Here is a 26761-nt window from a genome sequence, read left to right on the forward strand (position 1 = left end):
TCTGGCACTATGTAAGCCAGACATTTCTGCCCTCGCGCAGAGAACACCCGCATAGTTTAACCGTTCGCAGCGAACATCAGGACTCTTTCACCTTAATATTGTGACTCCCTAACAGGAACACATTGGTTACGTATGGATTCGAAAAAGGACCCACACGGACCTCCTTTGGATAAATAACCAACCTCTGTTCAACAAACCTGTATTTTTCTACCTTATTTGAAAAAGTAAAGATTAGTTCCACAAAATATTTTCAACGGCGAAAAACGACCTCATCTCGAGAAAGTTTAGTTTTTAAAAAACTACTGCTAAAGAATTGACCTAATTCATTTCTAATTTTCGTTTGTGCAAGTCATGCAAAGTTTTAAAATTTAAAATAAAACATTTTTATTGCCCTAGGACGTTTTTCTTTGTTCAAAAGCCTTTATTTTTGGACTGTTCATTGAAAGTTTACATTTTTAAACACACAAAGGAAATAAAATAAAAGAAAAACAAAAGAAACTAGCCTTTTCTTGCGGGTTGATCGACTTTCGCTTGTCCAAATATCTTAATTTTTCCTCTAGCGAAAAGCTATTTTCGTTTTACAACATATATTTGAAAAAAAAAATACTGTGACCTAAAAGTTTTTCTATCATAGTTTGCATGACTTTTGTTTTCTCGGCAAAACAACGAGAAAGGGAAGAAAATAGTATATCAAGTCTACGAAGGATCGAAACCGCATTCTCTCCATTACGAGAATTCAGGACAACAACGTAAATACTTGACTAAATTTTTTCCACGAAAAAGGAATTTCAATTCGTTTTATTATTCTTCTATAGTCAAAATTTGCCGTATTTTTTTCTCGAGAATAAAAATTCTCAATTGTCTTTTGTTCTCTGCAGAAAATTGAACATTTTTTCTATTAAAACACATGTACATGACTTTGGTATATCTTCTCCGTAAAGTCGCGGTTTTTCTGTTTAGCATTTCTTAGATTTGTCTTGCGAGTCTCTTTATTTTCCAAAATGGAAGAGCTTTAAAGGCAACAAGTTGAAATGATACGACGTTTACATCAGACTCAGGCTTTGGAATTACAGAAACAAAGAGAAGAAGAAGAAGAAGAAGAAGAAGAAGAAGAAGAAAAGATAAAGAAAAAGAGAAGAAAAAAATAAAGAGAAGCGGAAAGAGAAAAAGAGAAAAGAAGGCAATTCAGAAAAAATACTGGAAATGCAGACACAAACAAAAAAAAATTGGAATTACTAACTAAAGCGAAGAAAGACAGTAACGAGTCAGACCAGAATTTTTTGTTCCCAACCCGCGATCAGGTCAGGATTAGAAACATTTCACTGTTGTCCTAAACAGGAGTGAACTTTTGAAGCCAAATTCCGCAGATTTGGTGACGTGTTCAGGATTGATCGTAAGTCATTGAAAGAGCAGATTAAGATTCGTCTTTTATTAAATTAAGAACTTTTATTACATAATTTATGTAATAAAAGTTCTTAATTTGTGTAATAAAAGTTCTTAATTTAAGAACTTTTATTACATAAGTTAAGAACTTTTATTACATAAATTAAGAACTTTTATTACATAAGTTAAGAACTTTTATTACATAAGTTAAGAATTTTTATTACACAAATTAAGAACTTTTATTACACAAAGTAAGAACTTTTATTACACAAATTAAGAACTTTTATTACATAAATTAAGAACTTTTATTACATAAATTAAGAACTTTTATTACATAAGTTAAGAATTTTTATTACACAAATTAAGAACTTTTATTACACAAATTAAGAACTTTTATTACATAAGTTAAGAACTTTTATTACATAAGTTAAGAACTTTTATTACATAAGTTAAGAACTTTTATTACATACATTAAGAACTTTTATTACATAAATTAAGAACTTTTATTACATAAATTAAGAGCTGCTGTACAATAAGTTCGTGGACTACATTATCCCTAAACAGACGAACGAAGTGTCTTTCAACGAGACAGTGAAATCCTTTAAGAAATTATACTGTCGAAAATAAGTTTATTTCTTAAAGGGTAGAGATGCATCAACCTGACACGCAAAGAAGACCAAGATTACACCACATTTGCTTCAGTCGTAAATAGACACTGTGGCAACTTTGGATTATCCGCATTGACGGCCGATAACGTTAAGGTCCTAAATTTCATTCAAGGCTTAGTGTCGGCCCAGGATGCTGAACTTAGAGTCCGGGCACTAAATACATTAGAAAAGGAACCAAACATAACCCTTCATCAATTTGCCGAGGAATGCCAAAGAATCATCTCCGAAAAGCAAGACTCCAAAAATATAGAAGAGGCAGGTGTAGCACACATTAGAAAGGTACGAAGTAACAAAAGATCTTACTCTCCAAACAGTCAAACGAAAGCCGAACATGACCCTCCAGAAACATCCCAAAAGAAGCCTGAGTTACCCTGTTATCCATGCCAAGGATGTGGAAAACTCCATTGATAGAAGGTGTGCCTATACTGGTCCTGTAAGTGTGATTGATCTACGCAGCAGACACAAAGCCTCATACTGCAGAGCAAAACGACTGCACAGGAGCAACGTAAAAAAAGAGGACTCAAGCAGAGGGAAAAATGTACGGAAGTACATGATGGAAAAAATTAGGGGTTGGAATGTTAGACTTCAACTTAACAGTGGTTCGGATTTGTCCATCATAAACCACCATACTTGGTGCAAGATCGGATAACCGAAGATGATGAGAGCCAAAACAAAAAAGTGGCTCGTTCAATAACTGGAGAAAGAATAAGATTTGAAGGTGAGGTTATGACTAACGTAACGTTCAAGGAAAAAACAATGAATCTCAAGATGTTTGTATTAAAAATCACTAATAACCTGGATTCAAAATTTGAACTCTGACCCTCGCCCATTACCGATTTTTGACAATAAGTGGACAACCTTACAACCGAAGCTGAAAATTAAAAAATCCCTAAATGAGTCGTTCTACAATGCTTTTGCAAACTAGGCCGCTGTACAAAATGAGACAAAGTTTAAGTTACAAGACAATGCCACCTCAGCCTTCAAAAGGAAACGTATCGTACCGCTTGCGTTTACATAAAAGATTGACGATTGTGCTGTCCCCATCATGTATGTAAAGGATTATTATGTGTTAACTGCAGCACTTAAGGATCATCATTACCCACCACCCAGCCCCTAGGAAGTTTAACGAAACTAAATGGAGTGAAAATATTTTCAGAAATAAATCTGAGCGAAACGTACCTACAGATTCCCGTCAAGGACGAAAGCTCAAAACTTTTGTGCATTACCCCTCAAAAGGGACTATTTAAGTTCAATAGGTTAGCTTTCGGGATCAAAGTCGCACCAGCTGGCTTTCAACAGATAATCGACACGATGTTGAGCAGCCTTGATTTTTCCATCAGATACCTGGACGATATTCTAATGAAAAGCGAATCTATAGCGCAACACAGAAAACACGTTTTTAGGTGTTCGAAAAAAATAAACGAGTACGGCTTCACACTTAATGACACCAAATGTGAATTTTTTCTCAACCAAATAAAATACCTGCGGCAGATGATAGGAATGGTAGACGGCCTGATCCAGAAAAAGTCAATAGCAATAAAAAAAATATATACCTGAGCAACACGACATACCACTGCAAACTTTTTTACGCTTAGCTAATTACTACCAAGCCTTTGTGTGCACCTTTTAATGAACTACTTAGAAAGGGAAAGGTTTGGAACTCGACTACAGAATGCAAGATGGCATCCGAAAAGCTAAAAAAGGTGCTCTCATTGGAACTATTTCAACCCAGATTTATAGATTATCGTCACAAGTGACACAAGCACATATGGAATCGGTATGTGTATCCTACATACAATACCTGACAGTTCTAAAAAACAGAAAGCCCATGCGTCTGGAACGCTACTACCTGCGGAAATGGAATTCTTCCCAAACACAGAACGACTCCTTAAGCATCATTTTTGCAGTTACAAAATTTTACAGATTTCTCCATGGACGACCTTTCAAAATTCAAACAGACCACAAGCCGCTGATCTCTATTTTTAGCATGCAGAAGATAGGAACTAGCTTCTAACGCCCCACCTATTCAATTTAGCCCATGGTGCAAAGCTGACTACCCATGGTCACGGATACATGTGGACTATGCAGAACCACTGATGAACAATATTACCTCATAGTAGTGGACAGCTTCTCTAAGTTGCCTGAAGTCTTTAGGTGCAAAAGCCCAACTACAGACATCACATTAAAATCTTTTCATGAGTTATTTGCACAGTTCAGAGTGCTCGACTGTTTAGTGTCAGATAACAGCACTCAGTTTACATCCGGGGACTTTAAAGAGTTCATGGAGGATTTGTAAGTGGACCACACCACAATTCTGACTTACCACCCCAGGTCAAAGCGACGGGACAAAGGATTTGTGAACACCTTGACAAGGGCTTTGAAGAATTCAAAGGACACTCCATCTGAAAAAAGCTTTGCAACAATTTCTTTAGGTGTATCGCATAATACCTAACGAGAATACACAATCCCAGATGTCTCTGGTGGAAGCGATATTCACAAGAAAAATACGGCCAGTCTTTGAAAAACTATTGCCAAAATTGGTAAAACTACAAAGAAAACTGTTCCTAGGAAGAATTACTTACCGGGAGAAAAAATATTTTTCCAGATGCACAAAGATAATAATACTTTCTGGGAGCAGGAAACAATCAAAAATAGGATCGGCCGTATGGTCTACATAGTAATGGGCCACATTCCACACATAAGAAACACTTGAACCAGATAGGCAAATGTATATCGAATAAGTTTAGAGAAACTCCGCCAGAAGAAGAGACGTTGGACCTACTATATGACGCATTTTACCTAGAACCCCCTCAAATTACTACCGAAATACATCGTTCCGACAGAAAAATGAACTGACGGATCCCTTGAAGGTTAACCTGAGAAAGAAAAACTATATTTCGGGGAAATAAATCCTCGGAGGGGGTATTCTGGGATACTTAACATTTCTATATCTATGATAGTATGGATTCGTCTGGCACTATGTAAGCCAGACATTTCTGCTGTCAAGCAGAGAGCACATCATAGTTTAACCACTCGTAGTGAGCACCGGGACTCTTTCACCTAAATATTCTGACCCCCTAACAGGACCACAGCAAATACGTTCCCCAAACCTAGATGAGCTGAAAAAACATTATCGCAAGGCATTAGAGATCTGTATAAGTCGCCAAAAAAGTAAAGTTAACTGAATATTTTCTTTCATATAAGCCCCACTCCCATTTAGAGATCAACCTGAATATTTTTTCTGTGCTAGTCAAGTGAATGAGTCATGTTGTCGTTTTTACTTTTTTGATAATAGAGCTCCTTATGATGCTCTCTTATTTTGTTAAATGCTTCCCTAAAGTAAATTCATTTGCGATGGACGCCAACCATTCCTGATCTGAAATGGAACATGTACATCAGGTCTGTTGCCAAGAATGCTGGGAAAATGGTAGGATCCTTCTACCGCTCTAAAAGATATCTCACTACTGATGCAATTCTCTATCTATATAAAAGCCAAGTACGTCCAAGGATGGAGTTCTGTTGCCACATCTGGGCAGGAGCTGCTAAAAGCAGCCTATCCTGCTTTGACAGAGTACAAAATAGACTTCGTGGCTTAGTGGGGAATGCTCTTTTCTCTTCCTTGCAGCCTCTCTCCGACAGAAGAGACGTTGCGAGCCTGTCTTTATTTTATAATTATTTCCATGGCAAGTGCTCATCTCAGCTCCAATTTCTCGTTCCCCCTGGCCAATCTTTCACGTAAAACACCCGTCTAGCCAAAACTATTGTCATTAATTTTTCCCACTGTTTATCTGTGCCTAAATCCACACGTAGATTGCATGAGCAGAGCTTCTTTCTTAGGAGTGAGCGACTGTGGAACTCTCTTCCGTTTGCCTGTTTCCCACCTGACTAGAACTTGGACGTCTTCAAGTCCAACATAAACAAGTTCCTGACAAACCGCTTCCTTAAGTAAGACACTCTATCAGATCTCTAATACTAATGATTACTACGATACTATCCCATTGATTACTGTACACGCAATAACCCTTATCCTCGAGTGGCTTCCGGGCCTTGATAAGTGGTGGCCTCCATGTATAAAAAAAAAAGTCCATGCGTTACTAATTTTTTGTTAAATGAGTCTCATTCACACTCAAAAATCAATTATTTTTTGAGAAAATTGGAATATATCGAGTCTGCAATTTTTTTATAAAGAGCCAAGAGAATTTGTAGTAACAGTACAAATTCTCTAGTGCTAGGTAGTTTTTTGCAATTATTTTTCATGAATCCGGTTGTTTCTCTTATTACTGGAATGATGGAAATCTTCCTAAGATTCCAGTTTCTTTTCAGGTTGTACTTGGCATTTTGTTATCTCTTCCCTTCAGTTCTGTTCAACCCAACATCACTGAAGGCACATTTTCTCATACATGAACTCTATGTGCCTTACAACTTTTACAAAAAGACACTAAGATAAAATAATTTAAAAATTAAAAATGGAAAACCAACTTAATTGAACATATCGCAGACTTAGCCCTTGCACAAGCCGATTTTTGCTAGAAAGTCCAAAATTATACAAGAAAATTCAATTATATAAATATGAAAAAAAAAACTTAAATTGTTTAATAGAAAGTGGGGATCATCAGCTGCTTACAAGTTAGCTGTCTTAGAGATTTAAAAGCAGGACAGCTGTTAAATACATGCCACGCCAGTGGAAAATACAACTTCCCCATATATAATTATTTTTTATACCAACAGGCACTAGTGTTTCATGCTTTCGCGATCATCAGTGCAGGAGGTGATGATTGCTACTGGTCTAGAGATTCGAACCCAAATGCAAAACCACCTTTGACTCCATTTGCTAGGACATTACCTTCAGGCCATCATCAACAATCACGAGAAATTAGGGAAATTTAACAACTATAAGTGCTAAATACAAGCAGAAACTTAAGACAGTGAATAGTGTTCAAATGGCTGGAAATCGTGAACATCAGGCGACCACCATTTTTATTTCTGTTCTTAAAATTTCTTGTTCAAAACAAAAAATACCAACAATATAATTATTTCCTTTTCCATAAGTTTTTTTTTTTTTTTGCAAAAAGAATATATATGCTTGTTATAACGCTGGTGGTTATTGCAAAAAATTTGTTCAAAGGAAAGTAATGCTTGGAAATGTGTAAAAAAGTGATGTCTTATAAATCAAGATGTAGTCACACAATGTTATGCTGTACTCAGAAGAATGACAACACTTTGATTTACAAAAATATAAATCAGTTTATTGTAAATGGTATTGGTGACGGTGCAGAAAATGTGAGGAGATGATTTAAGTATCAAGCAACGCTTTAATTCCATTCAAGTCTTTTTTCTATTAATTAATACACTGTGACCTTTTTGACAATTGATTCTTCTCCAAGTCTGACTGCATCACAACAAGTTCAATAACCAACACAAATCATTCTTCTTATTTTTTTCTTGATTAATTTTGGATTTTAATGTTTGGGCACATTCGACTTTGCTTATCCAACAATTATAATAAAATCCAATTTAGTTCGTTGAAATCGGTAATATCTGTAAAATCACAAGTTTGTGTGAATATATCTGTAGACATGGTGTAGGAATATTCAGATTGAGTAGAATTATAGTCATAGAATAGTATGGTTAAAAATTCTATCACAAAACGGAGACACGAAATTATAAGTTAATCTGCAAGTTCATATAGATTCGTTAATTTTTGTAAAGTTTTGAAAGTTTAAAAGTGGGAGTGGTTAAGCTTTATCTGTTTTTGCTTTCATGGTCAAAAATGAAAAATGGCAAGTATTATTGTAATATATATATATATATATATATATATATATATACAGGGTGTCTCAAAAAAAATGTACTCACACTTTAACTCTTGCTAACATGCTGTCTTTTTTGTGTTGCAGGTGTGAGGTGTGAACCACAGCATGGCAGGAAATCAACTTAGCTTGGAAGAGAGGAAGTTTGTTCTGAAATGTTATTGGAAGACAGAAAACGCCATTGAAGTGCAAAGACGATTCAGAAGGGAATTCGTAAGACCACCACCAACGCGCCGGACCATTGCTCGCATCAAAGAGAAATTTGAAGCAGATAGAACCGTCCAGAACGTCAACAAGAAATGTTCTGGACGACGTCGGACATCCACAAGCCCTGGAAAAGAAGAGCAGGTGCAGGAAACACTCTTTCGATCACCACAGAAATCACTTCGACAAACTGCTCGGGAAACCCACATCTCAAAAGATAGCATCCATCGCATCATGAAGCGTCTGGACTTAAACTGCTACATTCCAACACTAATTCATGCTTTAAACGAAGACAATCCTGACCGGAGAGTTGGATTCTGTGAATGGTACCTGGCAAAATGTGCAGAAGATGCAGGCTTTCCACACAAAATTGTGTGGAGCGATGAGGCAACCTTTAAATTGAATGACACCATTAATCGCCATCATTGCACGCACTGGGGTCCTATAAATTCTGATGTAACACTTGAACACCATGTAAACTTGCCAGGAGTAACAGTGTGGTGTGGGATATTCGCACTGGGCATAATGGGGCCATTTTTTATTAACGGAACTGTCACTGGTGAGAGATACCTTAACTTGCTTCAGGAGTTTGTTGTTCCACAAATTTCGAACATGATTCTTTAATCACATATATCTTCTGTATTCGAAGCTATTCCATTCCACTGTATGTTCATAAATAATTTAACCCCTTCTATATATTCCTTTTGTCAAACAATAAATTCTTGAGTCGAATATATGTGCCTATATGTTGTTTTTTCAGAATTTAAATATAACCACTAACCTTATATATTGGTCTATGCTTAAATATTGAGCTTCTCCTTTTTGGCTAGGATCACCCTGAAAGTATTACTTCAAGTAATAGGATCTTTCATCTGATTTCTAATCAGTGTCTTATCTCGATTATATATATATATATATATATATATATATATATATATATATATATATATATATATTAAATATACATTTTTCTGCATTTTGGCGATATTTTAAGTGGGATAGCATTTTAGAGTAAATGTGATATTGTGGTGACTGCAATAATTTATAGCTAAGGAAAGGATAGATGAATAAAATAGAGAAAAGCTAAACAGTGACCCCCATTTTCCCAACATATTAATGGCTTTCTGCCTTATTTGTCGAATTGTATTTTTTTAAAATTAATAATTCATAGTGTAGTATCTGTTCTGTCTATAGTCAGGAAAGAATCCTTATTGACTGGCACAATTTCTATATTTGTCTCATCGAGAGTGCACTTTTTCAGGACATAGATATCTCCTACATTAAAAAATTGCCCTTCTGTACAGACACACAAATAGCCACCTGTTGTACAAAGAAATGGGAGTAATTACTGAGGAGTGAGATTCATCAATGTGTCATGAATTGAAAACCTAGACATGTTTCCGACGTTAGGTAGATTCTCTATTTTATTATCAAAAATTATTATGAATAGAAACTGTAAAGAAAATTGTGGCTGACCATTAAAGTGTCCGCACATATGTGCATCATGTGGAGTAAAGTTGTTAGGGGGAAGAGGGACAGAATCAAGATGGCCACACCCACAGCTTTTATAACTGAGCGGTCTCGCAAAGTGATGGAAAGTTTTGCGGCTCATGTACAAAATCTTGTTGGTTGGCTTTTCCCCCCCCTTCTTTGTGTTACAGAAACTGTTGCAAAATTTATAGGGAGAGTTATGACCACAAAGATGTGGGCAATTCTATTTTTAACCATGGGTGACAAGAACGAACGAATCAGATGTGAGAATCGTGTTACACAATATACTGAGTTTCCGTCCTATGCCCGATTCTTTGCCTGGAAAAGCTTCTCTAACTGGATTTATGCTGCCATTATTTTTTGTTTGATTAAATTGCTCATTTTTGCATGAAATATTAAAACCTAACTGAAACCCATCATAAAACTTAGTTTGCTGCATTTTACCATAACAAAGGTGCATGCAAAACTTCAGTCAGGTCGACCCGGTAGTCTCTAAGAAAACATCTAGAGTAAATGTGGTATTCTAGTAACTAATTCCTAAACATTTATAAATTCCTAACTGTGCATTGCATGGATACCATAATACTTAGTTCTCTGCACCATATCATAATAAAAATCCAGACAAAATTTCAGCAGGTCAATCAGTAGTTTCTGAGAGAAAGTGGAATGAACAGACAGACAGATCAAGCGAAATATAATATAGATAAGGTCAATGTTTAAACCATGACGGACTTTTAAAGTATGACATGTTATTGATTGTACGAATTGCTGCAATAAAAAGTAAAGGAAAATAGATAAAACAAAATGGAACTCGTGATGAAAATGTTAAACGAAAATCTCCCTTCGTAAAATCATTAGAGACGCTGAGACATGTGGCTATTTTAATAGCAATCAGCTAAGAATTTAGGAACTCAGGGAATTCAAACTGCAAAACCTGATGCAATAGAAGGTTGCAAATTGGATGCATTTTTTTAATCTTTTGTACTGTCCAATTTCATTGCATTTCTTTATTGTTATTGCGATGTCTTGCGTCCGAGACATAGAAAAAGTTCAATCAACACAAGGGAGATAATCAAAATGTGTAAAAGCAACACAAAGGAGAAAACATGCGAGAACAAATTCACACAAAGAAAAATAATCGTCCATTCTATAATAAAGACCAATGTACACATTATATATATATATATATATATATATATATATATATATATATATATATAAAGAGAGAGAGAGAGAGAGAGAGAGAGAGAGACTTGGAAGTTTATCATCTTTTAAAACTGAAAAAAAAATGTATTCCCAAATCGTTCGTTGGAAAACTCCTTTGTTTATAAGTTAATTAATCTCATGTAATCACTACATTATTTCAATATTGTGCTTCAAAGAATTTATGATAGACCTAATGTGATTGCAAGGATCATCAATCGATTACCATGAACAATTTTCAGGGATTTAAGAACAAGTATTGACTAAACATCACCTCCTTTCATATATACTAGCTGGCCGCCCGGCGTTGCCCAGTTGTACAATACGGCTTAACATGATACAATACGCTTAAACATGATATTTTAATTAATGCAGATTGCATATGTATCATAATAGAATCAATCCTCGATTGATTATTATATGCTAGAAAAATATCTGTGCTTTGCCCGCAATGTTGCTGTACACTTGAATACCTGCATCGAGGGCACCCTTGCAGTAAGTAGATGTTGCAAGAGCAATTATTGCTTAAGGTGCTTCAAATATTTTAACTACCTCTTGAAGTGACTGAAATCCGAGAGCTGCACCAAATATAACCTTTACCTTGGAAACTGGTGTACACCATTCCTAGGTGAGAGACCGTTATCATACAAGATTTGATCCAGTGGTATGGGCTGTAGAAGGGTTGTACACACAGATATACACACATACATACTCTATTACTTTCTATATAAAGAAGAATACGAGAAATAATTTGCCCAGTGGACTAATTCACAAAAAAAATTTTTAAAATAATTGTGATAATGTAGTTCAGCAAATTCCATCTGTGTTTGTTTACAATATCCTGTCAGCTGATACTTGGGCTTGACAATTAATGCTCTGGAAAAGCCACTTCTGATTAATGTTTAGTTTGAAAATATGCAAAGGATTTGCCATGATTTTAAATGGTACCTCCTTTTTATCGTAAACTCAACTCATTAATAAGAAAAAAATTAAAATAAAATGGTAACGTACACCCGGGCTGAAACAGAGGATTATCAGATCTGGAGTCGAATGCTCTATCACTATATTTCCAGATTATAATAAACCTGTTTTTTTTTTAAGAAGAAATGATTTGCTGAGATTTTATCATGGATGGAATACTGTTGCCATATCTGGGCAGGAGCTGCTAAAAACAGCCTATCCTGCCTTGACAGAGTACAAAATAGACTTCGTGGCTTAGTGGGGGATGCCCTTTTCTCTACCCTGCAACCTCTCTCCCACAGAAGAGACATTGCGAGCCTATCCTTGTTTTATCGTTATTTCCATGGCAGGTGCTCGTCTGAACTCCAATCTCTGGTCCCCCCTCGCCAATCTTTCACGAAAAACACCCATCTAGCTGAATCCACTGTGAAAAATTTCCCCCACTCTATATCTGTGCCTAAATCAAAATGCGGATTCCATGAACAAAGCTTCTTTCTTAGAACTGCACGCCTGTGGAACTCCGTTCCGTCTGCCTGCTTCCCAACGGACTACAACTTGGATGTCTTCAAGTCCAACGTTAACAAATTCCTAATGAACCGCCCCCTTAAGTAAACACTTCATCAAATCTCCACACTAACGTACTGTACTTGCAATAACCCTTATCCCTGAGCGGCTTCTGGGCCTTGATAAGTGGTGATCACTGTGTAAAAAAAAAAATCTCTCTTAGCCGTTCTAACATAAAATTATTATTTTTCATGTAGAAGATAGAAAAGCTATTTTAAGATTTTTTTCGATTTTCGATACTTATCAGATGAATTTTCATACAGAACATATGTAAGAACACAGCCAGACATATAAGTTTGTGTTAAATTTGCAGAAAATAAGCTCAGCCGTTTCGGAATCTATGAGGAAGGAACTCACACACACACAAACACACACTCACACACACAAAGTGACTTTTATATAATAGTAGATATATGTGTGTGTGTGTGTGTGTGTGTGTGTGTGTGTGTGTATGTACTTTCCTCCACACCTGTAATCTATTATGAGATGGTTGAAGTGTCCCTATGACGCTGGCCTTAACAGAGTGGAGAAGGATAAAGAAATACCAAGGCCTTATGTACAATATGAAAAGAATCTTAAGATCTCCATCCTTCCAGTAATTATACTTATGCAATGAATTTCACAAACTACCTGTCAAATACATCCGGTGAAGCAAGTACAAGACAAATATAAAGAATTGCACTCAAAGAAAACAGTTACAATCTTTAAAAAATCGCTCACTTGAAGGGACTGAAATTGTAACCGTGTGCCACCCAGTAGGATGCTCCATACCTATGAATAATAAAATAGGAAAATTGAAACAAAACAGAGAGGTTGAATTATTAGAAAACATACCTGAGTGTCTTTACTCTCTTTGTACAAGGGTTTTTTTGTTGTAGTGGCATGAGGATATTTCATCTTAACAGTAAACTCTGATCATAGTCAAAAATAGCAGCGTATTCGAAACCCCAAAAAGATCCCTCCGGCATGGTGACACAATGGCTTATATGAGAACTGGTGTACCTTCTCTAAGTGATGTTTTCTCAAGTAATAGATCTTAGCAGGATACTAATCCAGACAAGGGGAATTCTTGTTTTGGAATCTGGTAAGAATAAGAGATCACAAAAAAGGCTGCAGCAAAGGTGGGCTCCCTTTACTGTACTAGAAAATTACTTACCCCGAAAAGCATCTATATCTTTATAAAATCACAATTTGCCGATGCACAGAGTATTGAGGCAACATCTGGGATGACGCATCTACTACTAGTCTTACACTCATAACACAGTCCAAAAAAAGGATTTCAAACTAAGCTTAAATCTGCCCAATCTGTCTCATTGTTACAGCGTCACATCGCTGTGCCTGTTTTACAAGTACTTTAATGGAATGTGCTCTGATGAACTAATATTACTTGTACTCCTTCGATGTACATACTCCTGACTAACCTGACAAGCAGCATAACCCGCTCCTTCATTGAACTGCTAGACTTGGGAATTCCCTCCATGTTTCCTACTTCTCTCAGTGTACCGATCTCTTGAAGTTTAAATGTAATGTGAACGTGTGCTCCATATCACACAGTCCATTGTTAGACACAATCCAAATAATAACTCCTTATATTTTAATTGGCAATAGAAGAGCTTCTTTGGGGTAAAAAAGAGTAAAAGAAAAAATGTATAAAATGTATGCGTTTGCATTGTTACAGTGAACCGTCTTCCCCACGCAGTCATGTCTTTTCTTTGTATTTGAACTGCATTTACATATTACATCATTTGTCTCTTTATTGTGCAAAGTATCTCATTCCTAACATAATCTTCAGCTTTCACAAATTGTGGAATATTGAGCCGCTGTATTTTTATCTACATTATTGTGTCCTATAAAAATTACCTGAATTGTAATTATCACCAAAAACAAAGAAAGGCCTACATTCCAGGTCAGAGAGTTAGAATTGAGTAACATAAAATAAAGACCAATTAAATATTTAATTATTTACATTTCAGGAATGTCGATTGATGTTTTGATAAGACACAAATAACATAAACAAAAAGCGAGGTAAAGAGAGGAGAGACGACAGTCGTCAAGTGTGAGTGACAAATACCGCTGATACACACACACATGCATACACACACCCTCCGCTGAATTCAGTTGTTCTCTTCCGTCTGTCTCTCTTGTCAATAGCCAATAATGAATTTTAAATAAACTTGTATGCTAATAAAATGTCTATGTTGATTTTGAGAACAACAATAAAAGAATTTTTACATGTATATAATTTCGTAAACATTTTAAAAGTGCAAACTAGAAATTATATATGCATTCAATAATAAAACAAGAGTACAAAACTGATTTCACAATCTAGAGGGGAGTCCCCTTTTCTCTCCACTACAACCTCTTTCTCTTAGGTTTTTTAACCCGGTTGTGATTTTCATGGGAAGTGCATGGCTGAGCTCAAATATATTTCATGACCAAAGTTACATTTTAGGAAACAATACCATGAGGCTGCTTCTCACTTGACAGCAATATCCTTGTTTTCAAGTCGAATGCTAACAAATTCTTCGAAAGTCGTTCTCTTAACCAACTTCTGCTCAGTTAAAACATTGTTATCAACCATCATTTTGTTGTTTCACCATGCATCTGACAAACTCATAAACCTTTATTCTCAAGTGGCTTTTTGGCCTTGATAAGCAGTGACTCATTAGTATAAAAAGAAATAAGAAAAACATTTATAGAGTCTGCATTTACTGTTCTTCTGGGTTTTATCTACCTTTGTTTTTGTATAGTTTTATTCTAATAACTTGGTGGGAGATAACGGTGTGAGAACAGTTAGTGAGTAAATTTTTTTATATGAATTAACCCCCACTTATCAAGGCTAAAAGCCACTCAGGATAAGGGTTAATCAGATGGATAGATTGTCAGTTGAATTTATGAAGAATATTAGGAAAGGATATTTTATACTAACGAGTCACCACTTATAAAGGCTAAAAGCCACTTGAGGATAAGAGACCATTTTCCGATCATGTTTCATCTCATAAAACAAAAGACTGAATGAATTTGCTTAGATTTTAGTGGTTTCACTAAAATAAAAAATACCTATTTGGCCTGAAAAACGAGCAGTGTCGGGCGCCACATGAGCACAAGGAAAAATAGTAAATGACAATCATCATTAAAAGTGAAAAATGATGCAGAACTCGAACCTGGCATGACAAGCCCTCAGTCTACACTTATAACCATGAAGCCACGCGGTTATGAAATCCTTTTAATATACCCACTCACACCTATTTTCTGTTAAACATCTTAAATATATGATAAGGTTCACAGAAATGTTAAAGAAAACTGCTTTTCTCCTCATACATGTCAGCCATTAAGATTTAATAATCTTCAAGCAATAAGTTTCCAAAGAGTCAAAAATGTCATATTCATACAGTGTTAGATTAATGCTCATCATTTTTTTTTATTTTAGTAATTTATGTGTGAATGGATTTCATTTATAACTTACAGATAGCTAAACTTACAGTTTCTGCCAGTGTTTAAAATCTTAACATACCTGTTAACAGTTCACTCTCTGGTTCTGAAGTAAGGATTTTACGAAATATAATCTCCGTTGTTTTTGTTTTTTTTATAAGGGAGTTACCCCTTATCAAGGATACAGGTTAATAAATGTAAATTGGTAGTGTAGGAATCATTATTGGTGTAAGGTGGGTTCAATTTGATTATTTAAGAGGATTCTTCAATAAGAATTTGTTTACATTATACTTGAAGGCTACAATACTGTAGTTGGCCGGGAAGCAAGCCAATGAAACAGTGTCCCACAAGTGGGCAGTTCTAGGAAAGAACCTTTGTTCATGCATTTAGATTAAGACACAGATGGATATTGGGGGAAACTGTTGATCGTGGTTGTAGCTAGTCGAGTGTGTTTTGTGAAAGTTTGGCAATGTGGGGGCCATAGATTGGAGCTCACACGAGCACTTGACATGAAAATAATGATAGAGCAGAAACATTCTCGCAACGTCTCTTCTGTGGGAAAGAGGTTGCAAAGAAGAGAAAAGGACATCACCTGCTAGGTTTCGAAGTAGGTTTTGAACTCTATCAAGGCTAGATAGGTCACGGCAAGCAGCTCCTACCTAGATGTGGCAACAGTATCCTATTTATCTTATACATATAGAGGAATGCCTCGGTAGTGTAGTGAGATACCTACAGAAATGGTAGAATGGCCTAATCATTTTTTCCAGCAATCTTGGCAAGTGATTTGATGTATGTGTTCCATTTCAGATCAGGAGGGAAGGTCATTCCCAGATGCTTGTCAATATATCGTGCTTCCCCAAGATGAGAGCCATTCATTTCAATTGGATCCTGCTAGAAGTCAGAACGATTATGATGAAAAGAGAGGAGCTTGGTTTTAGTTGCATTAAAATTAAACCACAACCCTTTTCCCCATTATACTACGTGCTCAAAATCAGAAGAATGAGAATCAGAAAGATCTCAATCATTGCTGGCCTTTGAAGTGCTTCCATCTGAATATTGTACTTATTTACTCACCTCCTAACGAGTTGGGTTTCATCCAGCCCTTAACAACATATACACCCTTTTTGGCTAATGCCAGATCCAGTCATTTTTTGTAAAAGATTTTAGGTTCACATTCTTTACATCTTCAAACATTTATTCATGACATTTGGTTTGGTTGTTTTGTAGAAAAAACAAATTTGATTATGGCATATCAACCCTTAGAGTGTTATTTAATGCCGAATACAGTCATTTTGGTAAAAGTTTTATCCTTCAAATTCTTAATATTTTCAAATATTGATTCATGGCGTTTGGTTTGGTGGTTTTGTCTTATGCTATATCATAACTTTTCGGGTTATTTAATGCAGAATCAAGTCATTTTGGTAAAGGATTTTATGCTATGAGTTTTTCGTATCTTCAAATATTTATTCATGCTATTTAGTTTGGTTGTTTTGTAGAGGAAAATTGTTTTTGTTTGAGGTTTTGCAAAACATGATTGAGTTTTGCAAAGAAAAAGTGGAAAAAACAATAAGATCAATTTTAGTGTTAGAAAAACGGTAATTTCAGAATGTCTTATCTGATAGAACAGGTTGTAACATCTAAAATGTCCATCAAAATTACATCCCTTATATTTCTCTCTATTCAAATGGGTGTGCGTTTGTCCAAACTCCAATAAATGGTTTTAAATATTGATTGATAGTATGATGGCACTGCAAGTGTAAGATGTAATGAAAATGGATGAGAAAGTATATTTGGATAGCAAAACTATTGAGGTTGTCCAGAAGCTTTGTTACCTTGGTGATATCCTGGAATGACAGGATGGAGCAGTTTGATTAGAACAATTAAAAGTGGATGTATGGCGGTTACCATAGATTTTAACGATGTTTGAGAAAGGATCACAATTTTGGTCGGTCCCTTTTGGGGCACCTCCGAAGTTAGAGAGAGAACAAGAGTGCTAAAAAAGAACGGTTGTGGAAAAAAAAAACATCGGTTATAATTAAGTGCGACGAGACTTTAGGATTGATGATGTTTTATAAAGGCTTCCAAGATATAGGGTACAAAGAGGATGGTACATTTCTTTGATAAAAGTCTTTACCCAGGGAAACTATCGTTTCCGCATGTCTGAGACAGATTTCTTCTTTGTACTTCCCTCCAGGACAGTCCTCTATTGCGATTGGCTGAAACCTCTGGTGACGTTGAGAGAAGAAAGGAAGGGAAAAGTAGAATAGGGAGAAAGAGAGAAATAAGGGAAGCATACTGTAGCAGCATCATAGTAGTAGTTCACTACAGATGAAGAAAGTTCAAGGAATTTTTGTCATAACTAACCAACAAAGCATTACAAGTGTCAAACAAAATAAAATCTATCAGGCATGTATTTTTTGTTTATTGGATCAAGGATCCCAAGTAATTACAAAAATAAAAGCAACAACTTTGGATCTGCCGGTTGATCACACATCATAAACAGTTTTTTGTATGTTTTAAGTAAATAAAGTGAAGGAGCACGAAATATTTATTTTTAGATTCTTTTTTTTTTTTTTGTTTTCGTTTTTGTTTTTTTTACAAAAACGCTTTAATAAACAATTCTCTATTGCAGTTTTCCCTATATTAAAAATCGACCTTGTGACGAAAAACAAAACAACCTGTGTTTATCATCTGTTTGTTTACAGTGCAGGGCCAAAGAGGGAAACCAGTTTACGGTCGAATTGTCTCTTTCATTTTACTTATTTTCTGTGGTTTGTGAAGCCTAACGGATCCTTTTAATTGACTTATGTCACTGTTTATCCCGACACAAAGACTTCTCAAGAATAAGGGTTAAAGAATTTGACAGATAAACACTGTGCTAACACCATGATGATTCGTATGATAGTGGAAACTGGACAGCATTTGAAGAGGACGGCTTAACAAGAATTTATTTACATTGGATTTGAAAACCACTATGTTGTGGTCAGCTTGAAAACAGCCGTACAGTATTGTGTTCCACAGCTGGACAGTTCTAAAAAACAAGGTTTGTTCATCAAAGTTCTGTTTAGTTTTATGTACACAGAGAGAGAAGGGGAAATTATTGACACTGGTTGTAGCTAGACGAATTTTGCTCTGAATGCTTTTTAGAGAGGGAACCATAGATTGGAGCCCAGTCAAGCACCTGTCATGCTAATAACTATCAGCAGCAGCAACAGCGGCTCTACTGTTTTTAACAGCATCAGCGACCACGGCTCTCCAAACTGTAGAGCCATGATAATCTCGGAAACACAAGTAAAGATGGTAGTTTCCCATTGCTTTCCATTTTTATTTGGGGTGCATCTCTCCCAGTGGGTTAAACGTGCCTCCAGATACCAACCTGGAAATTTCTACGACTCAGCGCAGTACATACAGTGCCTAACCTTCTCAATTAGTCACCCATCTGGTACTGGCCAGGCTCATTGTTGTTTAACTTTGGTGATCTGGTGAGAACTGGTGTGTCAACGTGATTGTGCTGCCTATTAATAATAGTGTCATATAATAACACTGGAATAAATAAAAACTAGCAACATATCTTTTGTGAGAAAGTGACCGTAGGAAAAAGAATAGGACAACTTCCACTAGATTTCAAAGTCTGTTTTGTATTCTATAAAGGCAGCAAATGAAGGTCTGAGTGGCACATCCCTAGATCTGGTAATATAACTTTATTTTAGGATGTATTTACCTCTTAGATGATTATGATCAGAATGAAATACTTTCTGGAGAATTAGAAGGATCTAATAATATTTTCAGTGACCTTCATCATCATCTTTCAGTCATAGTTAAGATGATGGAGTTCACACACTCATGCCACATAGCACAGTCCCGCATGCCTGCTTCCACCTGCAAACATTGGAATCCCTTGCAATGACATCTGATTATGTCAGCATTCTACTTCTGCAACCTTAGCAATGGATTGGATATATTTACTTTCAAGTCTGAAGTGAAGGTCAGTCCTAGGAGATTATCATACTACGAAGCTTCTTCAAATTAAGAGTCATTCATAATTACATCAAAGTGAAGATACGAGCATTGATGATGAAAGCAGAACCTGGTTTTAGACACATCAAAAGTAAACAGTAACCTTTTTTCCTTGTTGCACCACATGATCCAGATCGGAAGATAGATAATTAGAAAGATTTTGATCATTATTTCTCTTCAAAGTGTTGCCATAGATAGTGGTTGTGTCATTTGCATAAATATCCATGAATTAATTTTAGAATGTTATTCGGGAGACCATTGATGAAAATTAGGAAGAATTTGGAGCCCAGAATAGATCCCTGGAGCATATCAGCTTTCAAACTATGTGCTTCAGACTTATGTCTATCAATAATTACTTTTATAAACCTAGCGAAGAGAAAGGATTTGATGGTTTAGAACATTTTCAGAGGTTTCATGGCTATAAAGTTGTGAAGTAACCTTTATACCAAACCCTATCAAATGTCTTTGATATCTCAAGAAATATGGCTTCTGCACTGATCCTATGTGATCCTACAGTAGTTAATCTTGCAGTGCAAAATACATTTTTGTTTTGTTTCTGTTCGGATGATTTACAACTTCTGGGTTTATTACAGATTTATTCACGTTATGATACACAAGAGACTGATTTGTACTGATATAAAGTGGACAGATCTTAAGTTATTTTTTCAATACTACGGATGTTGTATATTGATTTATTCAAAACCCCAAAATAATGTTTACATCTATTTTCTATTTTCACATTCCTTTTGCGATTCACACGTCAATCATTTCTTCCCCAATTTTATTGTTTATTCTTCTAATCATAACTGATCCAGCGACCATCCGTCGCTCAAATCAATTAATAAAAATACAATAACAAAAATAATAATGTTTTGACCATTGACCCCACTTGCCACAGTTAACAGATACTACGCTATGATCACAGCCTAAAGGGTCATAACATTACACGGAGACCCTAAGTGATTTGAAGCATTTTTTCTTTAAGAAACGTTTGAACAGTTTTGTAAGGATAGGAGTTAATTCCGATTGCATTTTTTTTAAGCACTATTACTTTATTATTATGTTTACAGTCATATGGGAAAATTCAAGTGGTAGGAGGTCATGATTGGAAAGAGTTGTATTCGATACATTGCAAACAATTTGGCTTTATCTGATGCTGAGGAAATCATCTTTGGTCTATTAATGATGATGAAGATGACAGTGGGGCTGCTCCCCCAAAGGGAAGCTCCCCAAGTGGGGTATCTCAACTCAAAAGGACGCAGTGTCTGGAAAGTGGACCACAGCCAGCGACACTCGAGCCAACTCGATGCCATTTTGCTATATGATAAATTCGTGAAAACTAAACATTAGCTCAGGCACTCTAGATTTAATGGATTAGTCAAATGATTCCCTTGTATTTGATGATGGATGGGACGGAGAGCAAAGGTTGAAAAAGTGTGTTGTATGGAGAGAAAAGATATGAGAATGGTGTGATGGATGTGTAAGTTTAGTTCTGATGATTTCAGGAGACATTATATTTGTGTAAAAGAAGAGACTTCTGTGGTATGGTCACACTAAAAGAATGGATGAGAATTTTTGTGTTGGTAGAATTAGAACAATTGAAGTAACAGGTTAAGTTGACAAGGATAGGTCATGGGAAACATGGGAACAAGTGATAAAAATAGACCTGAGGAGATAAATAAAGACCTGGCCAGAGATAGGTTACTTTATAAATAAATTGCTTAAAACCGTCAAACATATGCTAGCATGTTAAATGGATGTTAAGCCGAATATCTAACGCAAATATGTTTTTGTCTGTTTGCAAAAATTCCGGCAAACAATATTAAATGGTCAGGAATATGACATTAATTGGGACTATGATGTTACTGATGAATTACCTGCTTACAACAGGTGAAAAGCTTCTAACATAATTTTAAAACATAGATATATTACATTTTTTATATCAATATAAATAAAATGTGTATTGATCTGTCCATATTTGCTCTTGTCCTCATGAGAGCAGAGTTACAAAAGATCAGTGATGATGATGATGTATGATGAGGATGGGGGCATAAATTCTGTAACATGGCGTAGATGCACGTATGTAAATGTATGCAAAATAACATCACTTGGAAAGAAAAAAAAGACTATAAAAAAGAGAAAGAGAACGATCATGTTTGCAGTCACATGCGTGAAAGACACATGAGAAGAATATCACACAAGAAGAATATCACATGAGAAGAATATCACATGTAAAGAATATCACACTAGAAGAATATCACACGAGAAGAATATCACATGAGAAGAATATCACATGAGAAGAATATCACACGAGAAGAATATCACATGAAAAGAATATCACATGTAAAGAATATCACACTAGAAGAATATCACATGAAAAGCATATCACATGAAAAGAATATCACACGAGAAAAATATCTCATGAAAAGAATATCACATGAGAAGAATATCACATGAGAAGATTATCACACGAGAAGAATATCACATGAAAAGAATATCACATGTAAAGAATATCACACTAGAAGAATATCACACGAGAAGAATAGCACACGAGAAGAATATCACACGAGAAGAATATCACATGAGAAGAATATCACATGAAAAGCATATCACATGAAAAGCATATCACATGAAAAGAATATCACACGAGAAGAATATCTCATGAAAAGAATATCACATGAGAAGAATATCACACGAGAAGAATATCACATGAAAAGAATATCACATGAGAAGAATATCACATGAAAAGAATATCACATGAGAAGAATATCACATGAAAAGAATATCACATGAGAAGAATATCACATGAGGCAAGTCACAGCGTTAAAGAGAGACTGAGTAAATAAATGTTGTTGCTAAAAAAGAACAAACGAGTTGAAGTTATTTCCTATTTTTTGTTTTGGTCTCCTTTGCGACTGAAACTGGACACAACGGTACATATTTACACGATTTAATTAGTTTAATACAGCAATTAAACTTTTTTTTTCAAACTAGTATTGGTCAGAGAGTGATGGAAGGTGGTTGAAAAACGTATGTTCTGGTATCTCTCTTGAGAAAACTGATTTTGGTAACCAAGTCTTACAGGAAATTTTAAGATCGCACTGGCCTACTATTTTTACATGTACGTGTTACATTTTGAGTTTCAAACGATTTTCATTGGTCGGAAAATTTCACACGTTCATGTCAAAATTTTCTTTGTTTCAAAGAATGAGAAAAAAAAGAAAGAGAGTAGCAACTACAATTGCTTTTTAGTAATCATAGGAATACTTTCTCAGTTCCACTACAGTACAAATGTCAATAGCAGAAATGAAGTGAATCCTAATTCGAATAAACTGAACACTTGTATTACTTTGAACGCTTCACTTACCTTGCTGATTTCACTATGAAGTTGGGGGAAGATTTGACAAGCCATAACTTTACTTTGCCATCGACTGCTGTTCAAGTGTTCAGCAACAAGGGACTGGATTAAACTCTATAGAAAAAATAAAATAAAATAAACAAACATTATTTTAAAATAATAATTTTAGTATAAACACACACATAAAGAAATTATTATATCTATATAAGAATTAATGTAAAAATGTAAAAATAAAATTAAAAATATACAGTATCTATTGTTTGCTTCCAGACGCAGAAAACGCCTTTTGATTCATCATTCTTCTGCAATTTTCTTCCTATGAATTCAAGGTTTGCTTACATAACTGGACGATCTCAACTGACCTGGTTCATCTGAATTTTTACTCCTGCAATTTCATCCATTCCTGAAGACCTATAATTCTGATAGATTTTCCCCCCTCAAACTGCTAGGAGTTCCATCTTTGTTTTCTGATTCCCTCATTGTACTAACATTAAACTTAGACTTAGTAACTAGTGCATCACGTCACACATAAGGCAGTCAAATTATACCGTCATTTGCAATCTGAAACCAGATCCAGAGCATCCCTCTAGCTTCTTTCTATTGCAATCAAATCTTTCTCGATCATTTGTTTCCAGTTCATTCTTGCTTTTCCTCTTTTTTTTCCAATCAGGAGTCCATTGGAGCACTTGACTGGCAATTCTCTAAGGTGCCAATATTTGAGTATGTTCAAGCCAGCCTAGACGTCGTTTGCAGATTATTGACGGTACTACATGTTGGTTAATATGGTCTTTTAATCTTAATTCATGATGTGATCGCTCTATTTGATAGGTAGAATCTTGTTTAAGGTTGTTGGAATCAAATGCATCGAATTTCTTCTCTTGGCTGATTTTTAGGTGCTGCTTCACTTCAATATAACAGTGTAGACAAGACGTTGCTATAATAAAATCTTAATTTAGATCCGAGGGTAAATATAAAAGTCATCTCATTGTCAAATTCCTTATTTGGAGTGTCACGATCACTAATTCATAGTTGCGCCTTACATCTAATTAAAAGAAAGGAATGCTATTTACTTTTTCACTTACGTTATTAAGTCCATGAAGCCACTCGATATAAGGAGTCTTTCATAATAAGAAAAAGGGAAAAGAAAGTTGAAAGTGGTTTTAGATACACGCGTATTTGTTGTGAATTCTATACAAGTGTTGGGACACTTCCAACATTTTCTCAATTCCGATCCAATTTACCAATTCCGTACGAAATTCTCAAATGCCAATTCTGATTCTAAATATTTAAGAATAAAGTTCGATTACCGTAAAATTTCGTGTTAAATGTGTATATATTTTCTGAAGCATAAAACATATGTGGAGGGGGATCTGTAAATTTTAGGTTTACTGGTCATTCAAAATTGATAAACATCTGTTATTCCATCATTGCTACCAGCAGTGGAAGATTCCCTTTTAAATAAAATCAATTAAAAAAACATGATTAAAGGAATCGTTTTTAGATTCGGAAAACAGGCACAACTTTTTCCAATTCCAATATTGCTCAAAGTTCCGATTTTTTTTATTCTTGATTCCGACTAATCGGCCCAACACTAACATATAAATATATATACACCTTTATTCTAACATTGCTTGACAAGACATATATGAAACTCGATATGCATAAAAGATGTGAAAACTATAAATGAAAATACAAAAAAGGAAAAAAAACACAAAAATACACAATATGCAAAAAAAAAAAAAAAAGGAAAAAAAAGGACCTGCATTGATGGGGGTCAAAAAGTAGTGAGTGTCTGTTATCAGAAGGGACCTGAGGGAATATCAACGTTTGTGAAAAGCATGCACAGATGCCAGAAATGTCGCTCATGGAACGTGATAAATAAGGAAAGAGGTTACCCGAAGTTTATTTTTTTCTCTCATTTTCTTATAGTCATCTTCTACTCAATCTATTCACATTTATTCTTGCATAGATAGTTTGGTGAAGGGAAACAGACTGCATAAATGAGTGTAATTATTTATAATTACACTCATTCTTCTACCCTATATAGACATTTATTTTATATAGATAGTTTACTGAGGTGAAGACACGTAAATGGAACATGCATAAAGGAGTAAAGCATGTAATTACATGGAAGAATACATTAATATTCCAACACATTTAATAAAATACATGTATTGCATCGGCCATTTATAGAGAAATGCATGTGGACTGTATTAGTGAATATCACTCATATCTACTCTATTCTAATAATTTCTTCCTTCGAACAGCTAGACTTTGAAATTCCCTACCTGCTGCCTGTTTCCCTGGCTGTACTGATATGCAAAAATTTAAGTGTAACATAAACATATATCTTGTTAATCTTTCCGAGACATGGCCCTAAATAGTAGCCCCTTTCGTCCAAGTGGCGATATGCTTTGTAAGGGGTGAACATAAGTAAAAAAAAAAATCAAAAGGGCAGTTAATAAGAAAACTGATAGAAGTTTGTAATTATTAATAATGCTATTTAATTTACATTAAAGTAAATTGTATTCACTGTGTGAAGCTATCAATTTTCGTAGTTGAAAAGATTTTATGAAAAAACTCAAACTTTTAGACAAGGCAAGCTGGAATATTCATGGAAAAGATGCAAAGATATGTTAGAACATATGTCTTCTCCGGATAGATAGATGGATAATAGGTTTTTACGTCGCTCACTCGACAGGAATTTGCTTGATTGAAATAGAGCCCTCGATGTCATCGCAGAAAGGAAGCCAGCAAAGAAGCAGTTGACAGACAAGGAAAAGGACAATATTTCTGCGAGCATTCATTTCACTTCATTTGGGTTTGGAGAGGCAATGACATGAGAAAAGAAAATTTACCTTGTTTAAATAACACATACATACATATATATATATATATGTATATATATGTATATATATGTATACATACATACACACACACACACACACACACACATATATATATATATATACATACACACACATATATATATATACATACACACACATATATATATAAATGTATATATATACATACACACACACATATATACACACACACACACATATATATATGTGCATACACACACACACACACATATATATGGATAGATAGATAAATATAAGTATATATATCTACATATACATACATACATCCATATATACAAACATACATCTGCATATATTTATATACACACACACACACACACATATATATACATACATACACATATATACAATTACAGAGACATATATATACATATATATATTCAGATATGCATACATGTATATATATATACATTAACAACCCCACATATATATATACATATGTATACATATATATACATTCACAGACACATATATATATACACATATGCATACATTCACAGACATATGTATGCATACATATACATTCATAGACACACATGTATACACATCTACATACATTCACAGACACATATTTATAGATACATATACATTGATAGACATATATATATATATATACGCACATATACATACATTCACAGACACATATGTATGCATACATATACCTTCATAGACACATATATATACATATACATACATTCACAGACACATATGTATACATACATTCACAGACACATATGTATGCACACACACACACACACACACACACACACATATATATATATA

At 35.0% G+C, this 26761-nt stretch overlaps 1 protein-coding gene across 1 annotated transcript in view; it reads right to left on the minus strand.

Annotated features, from left to right (window-relative positions):
- The window catches only part of LOC145283491 (HEAT repeat-containing protein 4-like), a 2203577-nt gene that overhangs the window by 1405511 nt on the left and 771305 nt on the right, over window positions 1–26761 (minus strand). Inside the window, exon 10 of the mRNA XM_080132316.1 lies at window positions 23100–23204. Coding sequence (XP_079988442.1) covers window positions 23100–23204 — 105 coding nt within the window. The remainder of the gene's footprint in view (window positions 1–23099; window positions 23205–26761) is intronic.

This window comes from Euprymna scolopes, chromosome 8, assembly GCF_053919585.1.
Source record: "Euprymna scolopes isolate OS-2025 chromosome 8, ASM5391958v1, whole genome shotgun sequence".
Classification (NCBI taxonomy): domain Eukaryota; kingdom Metazoa; phylum Mollusca; class Cephalopoda; order Sepiida; family Sepiolidae; genus Euprymna; species Euprymna scolopes.